We start from the raw sequence: 16,009 nt of genomic DNA, 5'->3' as shown, positions 1-16,009 counted from the left end.
TGCACAGCAATGGAGACCCAACGCAGCCATAAATAAATAAGTAAGTAAGTAAGTAAATAAATAAATAAATAAATTATTTTTTAAAAAAAGAGTAATGTATCACAATGTTCACTGCAGCTCTATTTATAGCCAGGACATGGAAGCAACCTAAGTGTCCATCAACAGATGAATGGATAAAGAAGATGTGGCACATGTATACAATGGAATATTACTCAGCCATAAAAAGAAACGAAATTGAGTTATTTGTAGTGAGGTGGATGGACCTAGAGACTGTCATACAGAGTGAAGTAAGTCAGAAAGAGAAAAACAAATACTGTATGCTAACACATATATATGGAATCTAAAAAAAAAAAAGGTTCTGAAGAACCTAGGGGCAGGACAGGAATAAAGACGTAGATGTAGAGAATGGACTTGAGGACATGGGGAGGGGGAAGAGTAAGCTGGGACAAAGTGAGAGATATATGGACATATATACACTACCAAATGTAAATTAGGTAGCTAGTGGGAAGCAGCCACATAGCACAGGGAGATCAGCTCGGTGCTCTGTGTCCACCTAAAGGGTGGGAGGGAGACGCAAGAGGGAGGAGAAATGGGGATGTATATATACATAAGGCTGATTTTCTTTGTTATACAGCATCAACTAACACAACATTGTAAAGCAATTATACTTCAATAAAGACAATTTAAAAAAAAAGGTCCATCCATACCAAAAAAATCTAAAAAAAAAAGACAGAATACAACCTGAATTTTTTATTAGACTAGGAAATATAATTTATTTCATAAAAATTAATTTTGTTACAATAGGAATGCTAAATGTTATTTACAGGTTGTAGTTTACAGAATAAACAGAGGTGGGACTGGGGCCATCCCTGCAGCCCTGCAGCCCCGAGCATAGAACCATGTCCATGGCCCAGGTGAGTGAGTGGTCCAGCCCCTAGTCCACAGGAGAGCTGCTCCCTGCACCCAGGCTCTTGGTCACCTCTCCTCAGAGGGCCTGCTAAGGGACCTGGCTCAGCTGCCTGGTTGCTGGGGAAAAGGGACCATAGGGTCCTGGATCTTCCAGGAGTGGGGAGGGTCCCTCTGGAGCCCAGGGCACTGCGAGGGAAGGCCGAGGGAGAGGCACATAGAAGATACACCGACTGACCCTGTGGACTCAGAGAGGGCAAAACCAGGCACACCAACCTCCAGATGGCCCAGCCTGGACGCGAGGAGGGCACACATGCTCACACAGGTGGGGTCACGTTCCAGAGAGGCACGCTGATGTGCCTGCGGATAAAAGCCCACGCAACACACGCACACACGCGCAAACACACCCCAGAGATGAGAGAGACGTCAACAGCGCGCGAGGGCCCTGTATTCCTGCAGTGGCACTTAATCTGCGGTTCTCAAGGTACTCGGCTGCGTGGGGCTGCCTCTCAGGCATGAGTAAGTGGAGGAACGTCCATCCCACCCTGAGGCGGGCAGTCTACAGACGTAGTCACAGCAGCTGTGGCAGATTGATGGAGCCAGCAAATCCTTTCCAGGCTTTTCTTATAAAGCTGGACAGTCTGAACCCTCCCAGGAGGCTTCAGCCAACTGGTTCTGTGCTCCAGGCCCTGGTACACAATTTCTGGGAATCTGATTAGAAATGGCACCTAGGGGGCTGGCCTGGCCTCATCCACCAAGAGCTCCTGTCCTGGGTACTGAGGAAGCAGCACGCTTCTGAGGGTGGGGCACGGAGGAGGGACATGGCAGACCACCGTCAACTTCTACCCACCAGCGTTCCCATCAGGAGACTAGAATGACATTCAGAGCCCAAAAGTCCTCAGACAGCAGCTGTGGGGCCTTGGTAGAAAAAGGAAAAGAGGCCCCAAGAAAGCAGTCATATGCCTGAAGTCACACAGAGGTTTAATGGCAAAGCTGGAGCTTCAACGCTGGTCTTTGGACTCCAGGTTGCCCTCAAGCTACCACACAGGCCCACACAGCTCAGACTAGGAGCGAGCCGGGATGCCGAGCCTGTAGTGGACAGGCACCTTTGGCAGGGAAGGCTCACTGCCTTTGTCTGAGGCAACGTCCACATAGGCACTGGGGTAATGAAGAGCCATGGTCTCAGCCTCAGGGGCCCAAACCCGATGCAGGCCTGGCCCCTTCAGCAGCCCTGATAAAAAGGAACCCTCTCTCAAACCCAGCAGGCCCTTGACTGCCCACAGCCAACCCATTGCCCAGGGGGTCTGGTGGGTGGTGAGAATGCCACTATCCCCATAAACCCCCTAGTGCCTGGCAGGAAAGCCAGGCTGGGGACATTGGTTGGGACTACAGCCCCCAAACCTGCTTTCCTCCTAGGAGACCAGACTTTTAAAGGCCAGGATGCTCATGGACCTGCTGGGGCAAGCCCTGGGGTCAATGCCCAGAGGTGGCACTTGCTTTGGCTTAGGTGCCAAGGAGGAGAGGCCTTTGATGTGGCCTCTGTGCCAGCTCAAGATTCTGGTTCCAGCCATCACCAGATGGCCAAAAAGGGACCCTGATGGCCCCTTCGAACATCCTGGAACAGGCTGGAGAGGGGGTGCCAGGCCCTCCACCCTGGCAACGCTGCCTGTCAAAGCTTCCTTCAAACTCTGTCAGACTGCAGAGGGAGGGTGACAAAAGGGTTGCAGGGAGGTGCCTGTGGAGATCAGAGCTGGGAAAATAGCCCTCCACCCTTCCTCCTCCACTCCAGGCCAATGTGTAAAGCACTGCCAAGCAGTCACCTCCCAGCCTCCCATGCCACCCGCAGGGATGGCTGCTAACATGTTCCTCAAAACCACACTGACCCCAGAAGCTCAGGCTTCTGCAGCTAGAGAGGTCCTCTTATCCACCCCTTCTGTTTTACAGAAGTAACCAAGTCTGGGAAAGGGCAGATCCCAGGCATTAAGAGAACACCCGCCTGCTCCAGCCCACCTGGTCTAGAGGCTGCTGGGTGGGCGTGTCCTGGCTGGCCCCACCCTGGGATGCGGGAGAGAGATGTGTCCATGGGGGATTCTCATCCCTGACTTCTATCTCTCTGTTAGGGTCCCCCTTCTGGGCCATGCCCCCTCTCCAGAAGCCACCAGACCACAGTACTGGAAATTCTCCCTGGCTCACAGCTGGGCTGGCCCGCCCACATTTTCCATCCCAGGGCCTCTTAATCTGGATTCCTGGGAGCCCAGATGAGACTTGGAGCACCTGCCTGGGGCTGTGAGAGGGAGGCAGGACCACACCCCAAGCCAGATCTCAGGGCTCCTTGGCTTCACTGATTCAGCATCTGCTTAAGATTTTAGAAAGAAACATGGGACCACAGCTCAAACCTCATCTGACCCTGTAGAACTGTGGAAGCTGAGGCCTTGTAAGAATTTAGTCTAAGATAAAATCATTAGCAGCAAAGTGTTCCCTATTCAGTCTCTCTCTCCCTGATTCACACACACACAAACACACGCACACACACACACGCTCCTGGCCAGAACCACGAGCATGCCCACACTCACCCATACTCAAGAAAAGCGTTTTCTATTTTTTTGTGTGTTGTTTTTTTCATTTTCTTTTTCTTTTTTTTCTTAAAAAGGACTTATCCAAATATCTGGATAATAAATCATTTGCGTTTCCTAAGAAACTGGGTTTTCTTTTCCCTTGTGGTTTTGGTGTTTTTCTTCTTTTTATGAGCCTTACTAGCAGTCTGAAGCTTTCTTTCCTTCTTTCTTTCCTCTTCATTTTTGCTTGTGGACAGGAGAAAGCAGTTTGTCTGAACTGTACTTGACTCTTTGAAGAGGAAAACAGTGTGAAAGGAGAAAGGGGCTTAGGGAGGAGGGAGAAATCAATAGCTGAGGAAGAAAATGAAGAGCACAACTAAAACAGACGCACCCCAGAGACCCTGGGGCAGAGGGTGGGAGGGCCACCTCCTTGCTCCCCTAGCTGCCTCCAGAGGCCCCATCCCCACCCCAGTTCCTGCACAGCGGTCTGAGGTCAGGAGAGACAGCAGGAGGTGGAGAAGGACCGCTGGGTCCTCCCAACAACAACGTCCATGGAGTTCCTAAGGCTGGTCGTGGTCTGGGTGGGTGGGGCAAGGGGAGGAGGAGGAGGAAGGGCGATTCTGGCTGTGAGCTCGGGAGCAGAGGAGACCCAACTGCCCCACAGGAGGTTGCCCTGGGCCTGCCTGTGCCAGCCGCCTGCTGGTCCCTAACAGCCCACGGGTTTGGGGCAGCTTAGCAGTCCCCATCGGTGGCCATGGCCACCAGCATCTCGCTCTTGCCCATCTCCTCCAAGGCACTCGCCAGGCTGTTGAGGTCCCCGTCGTCCTGCTGCAGAGCTTCCCAGAGGTCGAGGATCACACCCGTTGGGCTCGCTTTTGTGGCAAAGTAGTTCAGGTACCTGATGGAGGGAAGGAGAAGGACCCTGGGCTCCCAAAATGCTCAGCCCCTCCCAGGAGCCTGGGGGTGGAGGGAGCACTGGGGGTACATCCCAGGAGCACCGGGACGGTGGGCTCTGGGCTCCCACAATCCTGGGTCTGAATTCCAGCCCCTCTGCTTGCAGGCTGTGTGGCCCTGGGCAAGTCACTGCTCCTCTCTGAGCCCCAGTCTCATCTCTAAAATGGAAACTGTCCTGCTCATCATCAGTCATCATCATTGTTATTACTATCATTGAAAGACACTGGCCCCAGGAGAGGCTGTCCAAACCTAGCACTCCATTCTCTCTCCATCCCACATTCGTTCTCTGCCTGCTCTCACCCGCCCCATGCACTGCCCTGAAATCAGGAACAAAGCCTTTGACATCCTTATAGATCCCACCCATTTTTAGTAAGATGTCTTCTACATGGCATCTGCTCAATGCAGGTTTATTAAATGGTTTCTCAGTAAGTGTCCCATAACAATAATGATGACTAATTGTCATTATATTTATCCAGCATTTTAAGCTCTCCAGAAGAGTTCTGACACCAGGATGCTTTCTGTCACCCAGCAAGCATTTCCAAAACACCTGCTCTGTCCTGGACACAGGTCTGCTGACAGTGATCACACTTGGTTGGTATCCCGGCTTTACCTGATTCTCAAGGGCCAGCACTCTGAGCACGATGCTCCTCAAGGAACCAGCTTCTCAGACTTAGCACACCCAAGCCTGAGCTCCTGGTCTACCGCAAATGGCGGATCGCTCCTGGACCGTCAGGCTGCCTGCCCCACCTGCCCCATGGGGACAGAGGGAGGGGGGCAGCTGTGGTCCAGGCCGGGCGGGCAGTCCCGACACTCACCGGTCCATGGAGAGCTTCTGCGCCAACAACCGCCAGTCATTGCCGCGCGAGTTGGGGGCGTCCAGGCTGTTGCATATCTTCTGGCGGATGGAAACGGGGATCTTGAAGGCGTAGGGTCCCAGCTGGGTGGTGACTGCGCTGCTGGGGGCGGAGCAGAGGGCGTCCAGGGAGCCAGCAGGTGTCTGGAAGATCAGGGGGCAAGGGTGAGAGGGGCGGAGGGCTCCTTGTGTACGGCTCACTGGGCATCTGCCCCTCCAGCCTTCCTGCCTGGGGACTGTGAGCTCTTGGAGGCTCCAGCCGCTACCCCGCCTCTGGGCAGGCTCCAGCTGCTCAGTCAAAGGGCTCCTCCCCTGGAAGGTCAGCTCTCCAGGGCCAGGGCTGCACATCCCCCTCCCCGCCCTCGGGGTGCACATGCTAATGCACTGCCTGGGCCAGTGCTGATTGCATCTCATGATTACAAAGCCACGAGGGGCCTCAGCCCCAGTCTAATCCACGTGGGCCCACTTCTACACAAACGCAAATGAAGTCTGGAAAGAAGTGACTAATTCATGGTCACATGCCACGTTAGTGGTAGAGCTAGGTCTAGACCAGGGGTCCGCAGCCGGTCCGCCGTCTGTTAGGAGTCTGTTAGGAACCGGGCCGCACAGCAGGAGGTGAGTGGCGGAGTCCGGGGAGCGAGCGAAGCTTCATCGGCCGCGATATCGCTCGCATTACCGCCTGAACCATCCCCTGCACCAACCCCCATCTGTCCCTGGAAAACCTGTCTTCCATGAAACCGGTCCCTGGTGCCAAAATGGTTGGGGACCGCTGGTCTAGACTATATCCAGTGCTCTTTACACTGCACTGCAAGGAGGGCCTAGCACTGTTCCCTGGGTGGCCTAAGTTTTAGAAACCTCAATCCGGATTATAGTGGTGGAGAGCCACAGGTTTGGGCCAAGTGTTGGCTTGATACGAGGTCCTGATACCTGTCCTCCCTAAAACCTTCTTTCTCATCTCCCAGGTGGGGATCCTCGTATCTGCCTCCCTGGTGGTTGTACAGATTTGGTGAGATTTGGTACAGGCCAAGCCCAGGCTCGGCACTCAGTAAGTCACAGCTGTTAGCAAAGAGTGACCAAGTCCCAGCTCAGACTTGGGAGGTGAGGGGCACAGCTCTGTGGGAGGTGGCCTTTCCTCCAGATGAGGGGGAGCCTGGGGTCTGCACACTGCAGCATCCAGCCCCGTGGGGCATCCGCTCTCTGGCCCTCACCTCTGCCAGCGTGGTGTGCAGCTGGAATATCTGGCCCTCCCCCTCCACCTGCCGCACGCAGATCTTGCAGGTGAGCTCCGTGGAGGCCAGGCTATGCCTCTCCAGGGTGAAGGTGCAGTGCAGGGCCTTCTGGCTGCCACTCCAAATGTGATAGAAGGGGATCTCCTGCGGAAGGAGGGGCAGGGTCAAGGAGACGAGGCCAGCCTGCCCTGCCCTCGGGGAATGGAGGCAGAGGCAGGTAAGGGGGCCAGCCTCAGGGAGGGCTGGGACCTCTCCATCCAGGTGGGCAGAGGAAGAAGAGCTGGGCAAGGGCACTTCAGTTGAGGAAGGGAGTACATGGGTGAGAAGGCACGAGTCTGAATATGTGACTGTGTGTGCATGTGTCTGGGTCTGGGAAGCCTTGTGGACTCAATGGTGTCACAGATGGGCGTGGGCAGAGGGATGTGACCATCAGAGATTAGTTTGGACAATCTGCCAGCCATGAACGCTCTTAGAGATGGTAAGGTCTCTTTAAAGATGACGGGTACAGACATTTGTGTGTGGGAGTATGTGACAGGGGTGGCAGGGGGAGGGAGACAGAGAGAGACACAGGGGTGGGAGTGGGGACCAAGGCTGCAGGACCGAGGGAGGAGGCAGGGAGGGGAGTTGGTCTTCTCTGGGCAGCCCCCCAAGTGCGCCCCTCCCCAGCTCCATCCCTCCCCCTCCTGCGGCCCAGCCCTCACCTGGTACTTGGCCAGCAGCTTGCTCCTCCAGTGGGCGTGGGGCAGGTCGTGAAGGGAGAGGCGCAGGTTATGGTAACTGTCCTTAAACAGCAGGGGTTTTGGCTCCTCCACTAGGTAGCCACCCAGGGTCCGCTCTAGCTCCAGCACCTCCTGTGGGCCAGGGAGCAATGAGAAGGGGGAGCCCATAACATTTGGCCAAAGGGCCCTTTCCTTCTGCAAGTTTGGGGCTTGGGGACACACATGGGCAGAGGGAACTAGGCTGTAACATTGAAGGCAGGGAACCATCTGAGCCACAGGGCTGGGATTTGGTAAGTGCTCATAGAAGACTTACTGTGTGGATAGATGCATGAATGAATGGATGGAGGGAAAAACAGATGGATGAATGGACAGATGGTGGGACAGGTGGATGGATGAATGGATTTACAGATGACTGAATAGATGGACTGATGGATGGATGGTTAAGTAGATGGATAAATAGATGGGTTGACAAATGGATGGATAGACAGATCAACAGAGACAGACAAAATGATGTGCAGATGAATATACAAATGGATGGGTATAGAAACAGAAGAACAGACAGAAGAAAAGATAGATGCGTGGATGAGTGATGGCTGGATGCACAGATAGATTATGGACTAAATGAATATATACAGACAGATGGGCAGAAAGTTGGGTGGATGGATGGATGCATGGATAGATGGGTGAATGGATGAATGGATGGACAGACGGATGGATGGGGACTAAATAAATAAAGAACGCCATCAAGCCAATATGTGGCAACTTCCCTCTTGATCTCCATTCCATTCTCTGACTATAACTAGATGTTAGCCAATGCCCTAATACCAAGGGATCCAGGCTGCAAGAGCATTTCCCAGGAGCCTCTAACCTATCATGGGCCTCCTGCAAGTTCAGGTCAGTCTGGTCCCAGCAGAAGACACTCACTCTCCCACAAGGCCTTTTAACCTGTGTTGCATCAGTCGGCAACTTGGAGTTTGAGACAAGTCACATGAGACTGAGAGGCAAAGGAGACAGAAAGGCCCACAGATCGTGGGCGGGAGGAGGACTGGAGCTACAGGAAAGGAGAAGGCTTCACAGCAGCAGGGGATGGAAGGATGGAGAAGGAAAAGGGGTTTAAATAGGGCCAAGGCTCTGTGCTCTTCCACCGTTTGTCAGGATGAGACTGAGATCCTGGGAACTGGTGGGAGGGCTGGGCAGAGAATGGACAGGGTCTTAGAGGCTGGGGGGACAGGGTGGTACTAACACCTGCTGTTATCAGGTTCTAGGTGCTAAAATCCGGTCCCTTCACCTTCTCTCTTCCTGCCCCGAACCCCTTCTCATCTGCCATGCGCCCCCCTCGCTTAAGGGCACTGTCCGTTCTTTTGCACACACTAGGAGCTTGGCTGTCTGCCGCACCCCCCACCCTCTCCCCCTCCCCCTGTTCCTCCCATCAGTCACTGTTTCTGTCCATTCTACTGACTAAACAGACTGCAGGCCCCTCTCCAGCTGTTGTCACTGTCTGTTGTCCAGGGTCCAGCTGCAGCCTCCCAATTGGTCTCCCTGCCTCTTGTCTACCCATCCCCACTGCATAGCTTTCAAAAGAGCACCCATGAACACGTGTCCATCGGGTCTCTGCCCCCACCCACTGGATAGGTTCCAAATTCCTTGCCATGACCCTAAGGCTGTTGGGAGGCTGAGCCCTGCCTGTCCCTGCAGCCCCACCTCTCACACCCCTGCACGCTTTGGCACACAGAACAACACACCTGACTCTGCATAAGCCGCTCTGTCTCCTGGAATGCGCTTCTTCCTTCTCTGCCCGGAACACCCACCTGTCCCTTGGAGCTTAGGTCTAAGGTCAGCCCTGATGTGAAGCCTTCTCAGACGCCCTCCCCAACAACCAGGATCTGCCAGCCCCTCCCAGGCTGATGTTCCCTTAGCCCTACATCAGTGATCTCCTGGTCTGTCTCCCACCTCTAGCCCGCAGCTTGGTGAGGGCAGAACTGTGCCCAACTCATCTCTGTGTCTCGACGATCTGATGCGATTTCAATGTTTGAGGAACAAATGAATGACTGAATGATGCTGATGGTGGCAGAGGGTACCTGGCAGGTACCATGATCCTGGGGAGGGGGATACTGGAAGGTACCATGCAGCTGGCCAGCTGTGGGTGAGGTACCCGCAGTGTGCAGGCCCGTGTGGGTACCCATGGCCTAGCCTTACCTTTAGTGCTACGGGCGTGTCCTCCAGGCAGTAGACCCTGAGGCTGTACTCCAGAGAGGTGCAGAGGGCGGGGGCGAAGATGGCCAGCTGGAGCCGCTTGACTGCCAAGCGGGAGTAGGACTCACCCGTGAAGACGTAGGTGCCCAGCTGGTCCAACAGGATGTGGCAGGACCTGGCCTCCAGCTGGCAGTAGCAGGGGGTATTAAGGGTCTCCTCATCCAGGGTGACCACCTCCTGCAGGGTGACAGTGGGGGTGAGGTGGCTGCACCTGCCAAGGCCCTGGAGAGGGTCCAACCAGGTTAGGCCAGGAGGAAAGGGGCAGGTTTCCTTTCCAGGAGGAAAGGGAAAGGTTGGGTTAGGGGACCCGGCCCCCCCGGCCTTGGCTCCTCACCTCCCAGTGGCCCTGGTGGGCCTGGGTCTTGAGCTGGAAGATCCAGTCACCAGCACTGACTTCAGCGCAGTGTGGCACCGTGAGGATGACGGGGCGGCACAGCAGGAGGCCCGTGGGCCCGCAGGTCACCGACGGGCTCAGTACTGTCTGGGTCCCTTCTGAAAGCGGGCTGGGGTGGGGTGGAGGGCAGGAGGGAGGCAGTGAGGGAGCGGTGCTGGCCTCCCCGCTCTGCCCCAGCTCCTGGGATGGGAGAAGGCAGGACTGCACCCTGGGGGCTCCCAGAGGCCACGGGTTAAGGAAAAATGGCACTGGCCTTGAGATCGTTTCTAAATTTTTGCTATTACTCCGCAATATTCTCATAGCCAAATCTTTGCTCCCATTTTCAAAGGTTCTGCACTCCAGGGGTATTGTGGATAGGTGCTGCTAAAGTGCCCTCTGGAAAGCTGGCACCCATCCACGCTCCCACGGACACACCGTGGGAGGGCTGTGTTCCCATTCTCTCACCAGTATGAAGGTATTATGACATCTGAAAATATCTTTGCAAGCTGATGAAGCAAAAAAACTTCCAGTATCTATGGCTGTCTGAATGACTGTTTCCTTGACTACAAATTAGGTCAAACATTTTCTCATAACCTATTGGCCGCTGTGTGTGTGTGTGTGCGTGTGTGTGTGTGTGTGTGTATAAGAGACAGTGTGTGTGAATCACTTGTTCATATCCTTTGTCCATTTTTGTACTGAGATGTTCAGTTTTTCTTATTGGTCTCCCAAACCTCTTTACATAGTGAGGATAGTAGCCCTTTGTCATATTGTAGCCAGCTGGTCAACTGGCTTTCAGTTTTATGATTTGTTGTGCTGGTTTTGCATGGTTTAAATGTGAACATAATAAGATCTAGCAATGTCTTCCTTGGAGAACTACCTCTGGCCTTAGGATTGGACTTAGAAGGGGAGATGGTGACATTTGAGCCCAAGGTGGGCAAGCAGCAGGGAGAGAGAGGCTGAGGAGGGGGCAACTGGGCTGGGGCTGGGGTCCCTATACTCACAGGGTGTTTTCTGCCTTGTTGATGAGGAGGTACATCTCGTAGAACTTGCCCTGGGGAATGGCTCCATTGGGCACCAGCAGGCTGACCCCTAGGGGGAGAGGGAGGTCAGTAGGGAGGGGCTGGAGGGAGTCCAGGAGCTTAGAACAGGGGATGGGGGGTTGGCCCCCATCTTGGAGCAGGGAGAGAAAGACATCTGAGCTCCTGGTGGTCACCAGCAAGGAATGGGGAGAGGGGACGGGGTGCAAGGAAAGGCCAGGTCACTGACTGCAGAGGGGCTGTCAAGTAGAACAGGGGCCACTGGCATTGCGATGGGGTGCAGAGATGGGGCAAAGGCCTGGAGTCTAAAGGTGCAGTGCCAGCCCCAGCCTAGCTCAGTGTATGACGCTGGGAAACTGTCAACTGCGGCTCTGCAACCTGAGCTGGGAAGCCCTGCCTTTTCAACAGCACTCTGTAGGTTTGTTGACTACATCGGGGTATTCTTTCCCACTCACCAGATGGGGAAACTGAGGTTTAGAGAGTTCCCCTGCCCTTGTGAGGCAGAGGCAGGCCTGGACTCTTCTATTTTATAATCACTTCTTCCCCTTGGGCCTCACTTTCCCCATCTGTGAAATGGGACCAGGGAAGCCCTATCTTCTGCTGGATGAGTGTTGGGACTGTCTAGAGGGGACATGCTGAGGCCAGACTGATGGGCGAGCAGAGCAGGGACCCACCTGTGTCAGGGATGCTGAGCCTCCCGCCCAGGCAGCCAAAGGTGCCGCTGACACTGCTCCCCGGGTCACGGGGCATGCCCAGGAGCTGCTGGGAGCCGAGGCTGGCACTGCGCAGGTGCAGGAAGTGGGCATTCCGGGCAAAGTCACCAGGGTACGTGCCGGGTGGCAGGACTCCCAGCAGCTCAGCCCCGTCTGCCAGGCCTGGCCCAGAGCTGGTGGTGCCAGAGTTGTAGACCTTGATCTTGAGGTTGGGCAGGGCGTCCAGCAGGGGTGAGTTGGTCATTGGGATCTTGTCGGCCGAGTCCTGCAGGGCGTACATGGGTCCGCGGTAGATGCCCGCACTGGCAGTGAGGTCCGGAGGCACAGATGGGGGCAGGAGCTGCGGGTTGTCTGCAGGGCCGGGGGCTGCAGTCAGACCAGCCGTGCCTCGCTGGCCCTGTCCCACCGTCTGCACCTGCCGGGGGGCCTTCTTTTATAAAATCCTACCCAAACGTCCAGCTCTGAAAGGTTCCATTGCCACCTGCGGCAGGAAGCTTAGGGACTCACCACCTGGGTTACTTCTTCTTTCCTGCATCATCTCTCTAACCAAACTCATCCGGTGATCTTTAGAGAAAACTCCAGGAAAACCTCTTGAGGGAGTCAGGAGCCTCTGCTCTGGTCTGGCTGGCCTGGCTGGCTGCCACAACCCCTGGGAACCCTGCCTGCACCCGCCACCCTAGGCGTTCCCAGGTCCTTACTGGGCCTTGCAGTCTTAAAGTTGACTGGGTGGAAGCCGCCAGTGAGGGCGGCGGACGAGTCGGTGATGTCGGTGTCGAAGTCGCGGCAGTTGCGGCGGTACACGACCACCCCTACCACCACGAGGACGGCCACCACCACGAAGATGGACACCACAAGGCCTGCGTACAGCGCCACATCCCCCGAGGACTCCAGAACTGTGGGGACAGGAGGGCTGAGTGAGGGCCAGGGGGCAGAAACCCTGGCCCTGAGGGAGCCAGAGATTCCCTTGGTCCCCGGGGAGAGGCAGGGCCTGGGACAGACTGGTGCTGTGCTAGGTTCTAATCTGAGCCCTGCCAGACAGGCTGGTGACCTCAGGCAAGCCTTGAACCTCTCTGAGCATCAGTCTCTATAAGTAAAATGGTCTAAATGTCCCTGCCCCCGTGCCCTGCTTCCCTCCCCGTGTGGCAAGGAGAGGCAAAGGGACTCCTGGAGTTAACACTCCCAAGAGTTAACTCATTGCTCTCTGCCCAGGAGGTGACAAGGCGCCTGTGGCTCAGAGTCACGGGACCACTAAGTGTCCTCTCAGAGCTGGGGTTAAGACCTAGCGCCTTACTAGCAGCCTGCAGCAATCTCTATAGGACCCAAGGCCCTGGTTCCCAGAAATCTCTGCAAGTAGCCGCTCTGAGCTCACCTTCCATTCTGTGCTGAGGGCAGGAGGTGGGAGGGGTGGGCGGGGGGGAGGGATGGAGGGGGAACAGGACGAGGGGAATGAGATGCGTGGCAATGGGATGGAGAGGAGGGGAGCAGGTGGAAGGGAAGGAAGGGGCTCAGGGAGGCAACCCATGTCGACACTCCCCATCCCCAGACAGGCTGCTGGGCTGGAGGAGGCCCAGCTCTGGGTGAGGGGCAGGGCAGGCTGCTGCTCAGCTAGAAGTGACTCCACATAGCTAGGCAAGGAAGTGTCGGGGTCAAGAGGCAGGGTCCAAAGCAGGGCTGCCCAACAGAACTTTCTATGATGATGGCACACCCCGTGTCTGCACTGTCCCCCATGACAGCCACTAGCCGCGGCTGGTTATTTAACAACTAAAATGCGGCTGGCTTGACTGAGGAAATGAGTTTTTAAATATATTTATTTTCAGCTAAGATATATACAATTTTCAAGCCACACGTGGCTAGTGGCTACTATACTGGACAGCACAGCCTAGCCAAGCCCTTCCCCCTTGTTTCCTTTGGGAGCTCCGGGAAGCCCCTGTCCACGCCCTCCCCTCCCCAGGGACCCTCGGAGAGGCAGTCCCGCTTTCCTTCCTGGTGGAGGCCTGAGCTTCAGCAAGGTAGGGCAGGGCTTTCAGCCCTCATTTTTGCCTGCTTCTACCACCTTCTGGACCCCCATCTCTGCTCATTCTTGGGCTCCCCAGGAGAGCTGCCAGAGAAGGTCCCCAGGGCTGGGCTCCCACGTCTCTGGGGGCTTCGCCTCATGACATAGTCATTAATCATGGGGGTCACGTGCCTGGTGATTTACAATATCTAATCAGGCACCAGTCTGGCCCCACTGTGAGTTGCACTGAAGGCCTCACTACTGATTTGATAATTCCAGAATTATTTGGAAATGGTGGTTTAATTACCACACGCCAATCTGCCCAAGCAGCTTTACTACAGCGGAGCATAGCCCCTGGGGGATGGATGATGAGCCCCCAGGGTCTGACGCAGAGCAGCAGGCATCCCAAGGACCTAGGAGGCTTCAGTCGGCTGCTGGGGGCACTGGGAGGGGCAGGTGTGGGCCTGCTTGCTGGCCCCCTCCCACAGAGGACAACCAAGGGGTGGGGCTCGGAGCACCAGCTCTGGCCAAATACTTAGGTTCGAATCCTGGCTGGATCCTTGGGTATGTCCCTTCTCTCTGAGAATCAGTTTCTCCTCCTATGACGGGAGGGGTCAGGATGGCATCCTAGGGCCTTTCTGTCAGCCGAGGGTCTGCCTGTCTGACTGTGATGAAGACCATGCCACATGCAGCGTCAGGTGCTGGGAACCCCGTGGAGGGCTGGTAGTGGGCACCTTCAGCTCTCCCTGCCCCTCGCCCTGCCCTGCACCCCACCCCTGGAAAAGCCAGCCGAGGAAAACCAGGGATCCCCCCAGAGGAAAGAGAACAGCCATGAAATGGGACTTACGGTGGCTTTTGGGGTCACTTAGAGTTTTCTTATCTGTTGAGGGAAATAAAGGGAAAGACAATGACACAGAGGGCAGGGAAAGGGTGGTAGAGGCGGTGACGGGGAGATGCGTGGATGAGATGACAGAGTGGCAGGCGGGCAGGGGCCCCGAGGGGCTGCTCCACTGCAGGCTGGGGGCGGGGCAGGGGGCCCTTATCTGGCTCCAGAGCCCCCACCCTGGGCCCTGCCTTCCAAGGACTCACTCTGCACGCACAGCCCGTCGGTGCAATTCTTGGAGTCAAGCAGGGTCCCGCTGCAGTCCCGGCCTCCGTTCTGGGGAGGAGGCGCCATGCACTCGCGGCTGCGCCAGTGCGCACACTCGGTGCTACAGGCCGACCACTTGCTCCACTCTGTCCACGCGCCATCGACTGCGGGGACACAGCATGTGGTGCATGGGGACACGTGCATGCATAGAATGCACACACAGTTACGTGTGCACAACTTAGCAGTGCATGCACACACACACACAGTGCAGCAGGGAAAGAGGAACCCAAGACGCATGCCATCCAGAGAAATCCACACCTCGTGCCAGTGCAGAGACAGGAGCACCAGGTGGGCGAAGACAGCCCAAACAGACACATAAGGTCACTGACGCAGATACAGCCCCGGGCACAAGTGTACACACAGAGGCACAGGGTGAAAAACACCACATCAGTCACACAAACATGTCACCAAAGAGAGAGAACAGACGAACCGATGGGGCCACAGAGTAACACAGAAGGAAGAGAGGACTGCAGCAAGACAGGGTCAGCGGCCAGGTGTGTCTAGCAGTCAAGGGCAGGAGCACAGGCTCTCTGACCCCAGGAGCCTCTGGGGCCCCGGCCTGGGGGCTGACGCTGAGAACCCTCAGCCTGGAGAGCAGACCACCCACCCCTCAGACCGCAGCTCAGAGCCTCTGCCTCTGTCTCTCCCGCAGCCCAGGGCAGAACAGGAGGTCAGCGGGCATAGCATCCAGTCCAGCCTGGTGAGCCAGCTCGGGGGCCCGGGACAAGCACCTTCTGCCCCCACCCTACCCCAACAGGGAGAGATGGGCTCTCCTGACTGGCAGACACCAGAGCACAGAAGGCAGGGCTGGGGCTGGCATGGGGCTGGGCATGGGTGGACTGCCACCTGGCCGGCGGCCTCACCTGGGCACACGGTGGTGCAGGCAGTCTTCTGGAAGGCCTGGCCCTCACAGAAGGCGCCTCCATTGAGCGGGGCGGGGTTGGTGCAGGTCCGTGTGCGCTTCTGCCAGCCGCGGCCACAGCGGTTGGAGCAGGGTGACCACTCAGCCCAGCTGGACCAGCCGCCGTTCACTGCAGGGGTAGCAGTTGTCAGCAGGTTGGCCTGGCTCTTCGCCCCGTGGGCCCCCCAAGCCCCATCCTCCAGCCATGATGAGGTGCCTCTGCTGAGGCCTGGCCCTTCCTAGTTGGACCCCTCCTGCCTCCAGGGCTGGGGACTCAGATACCAGAGGGCAGACCTGGGCTGCATCTGTCAGCACCAGAGGCAACCCAGGAGGTCATTGTCTATTCCACGCCCCATTGTACAATGGCAAACAA

General features: G+C 56.2%; 1 protein-coding gene across 3 annotated transcripts in view; it reads right to left on the bottom strand.

Annotated features, from left to right (window-relative positions):
• Positions 1–735: 735 nt before the first annotated feature.
• UNC5B (unc-5 netrin receptor B) overlaps positions 736–16,009 on the bottom strand; it is an 88,137-nt gene continuing 72,863 nt past the window's right edge. Inside the window, exons 6-17 of one of the 3 annotated variants that reach the window (XM_082637113.1) lie at positions 15,599–15,766; positions 14,675–14,839; positions 14,433–14,465; positions 12,291–12,485; positions 11,554–11,943; positions 10,844–10,931; positions 9,804–9,972; positions 9,413–9,646; positions 7,199–7,348; positions 6,477–6,641; positions 5,231–5,412; positions 736–4,359 (exon numbers count right to left, since the gene is read on the bottom strand). In XM_082637113.1, the coding sequence (XP_082493239.1) occupies positions 4,194–4,359; positions 5,231–5,412; positions 6,477–6,641; positions 7,199–7,348; positions 9,413–9,646; positions 9,804–9,972; positions 10,844–10,931; positions 11,554–11,943; positions 12,291–12,485; positions 14,433–14,465; positions 14,675–14,839; positions 15,599–15,766 (2,105 nt within the window). In that variant the 3' untranslated portion in view covers positions 736–4,193. The remainder of the gene's footprint in view (positions 4,360–5,230; positions 5,413–6,476; positions 6,642–7,198; positions 7,349–9,412; positions 9,647–9,803; positions 9,973–10,843; positions 10,932–11,553; positions 11,944–12,290; positions 12,486–14,432; positions 14,466–14,674; positions 14,840–15,598; positions 15,767–16,009) is intronic. The other 2 variants (XM_082637115.1, XM_082637114.1) reach the window with 2 other exon arrangements.

This window comes from Mesoplodon mirus (genome assembly GCF_964341445.2).
Source record: "Mesoplodon mirus genome assembly, chromosome: 2".
Taxonomy (NCBI): Eukaryota; Metazoa; Chordata; class Mammalia; order Artiodactyla; family Ziphiidae; genus Mesoplodon; species Mesoplodon mirus.
Note: the sequence above shows the minus strand (reverse complement) of the source record. Positions and strands in the feature narration are given on the sequence as shown.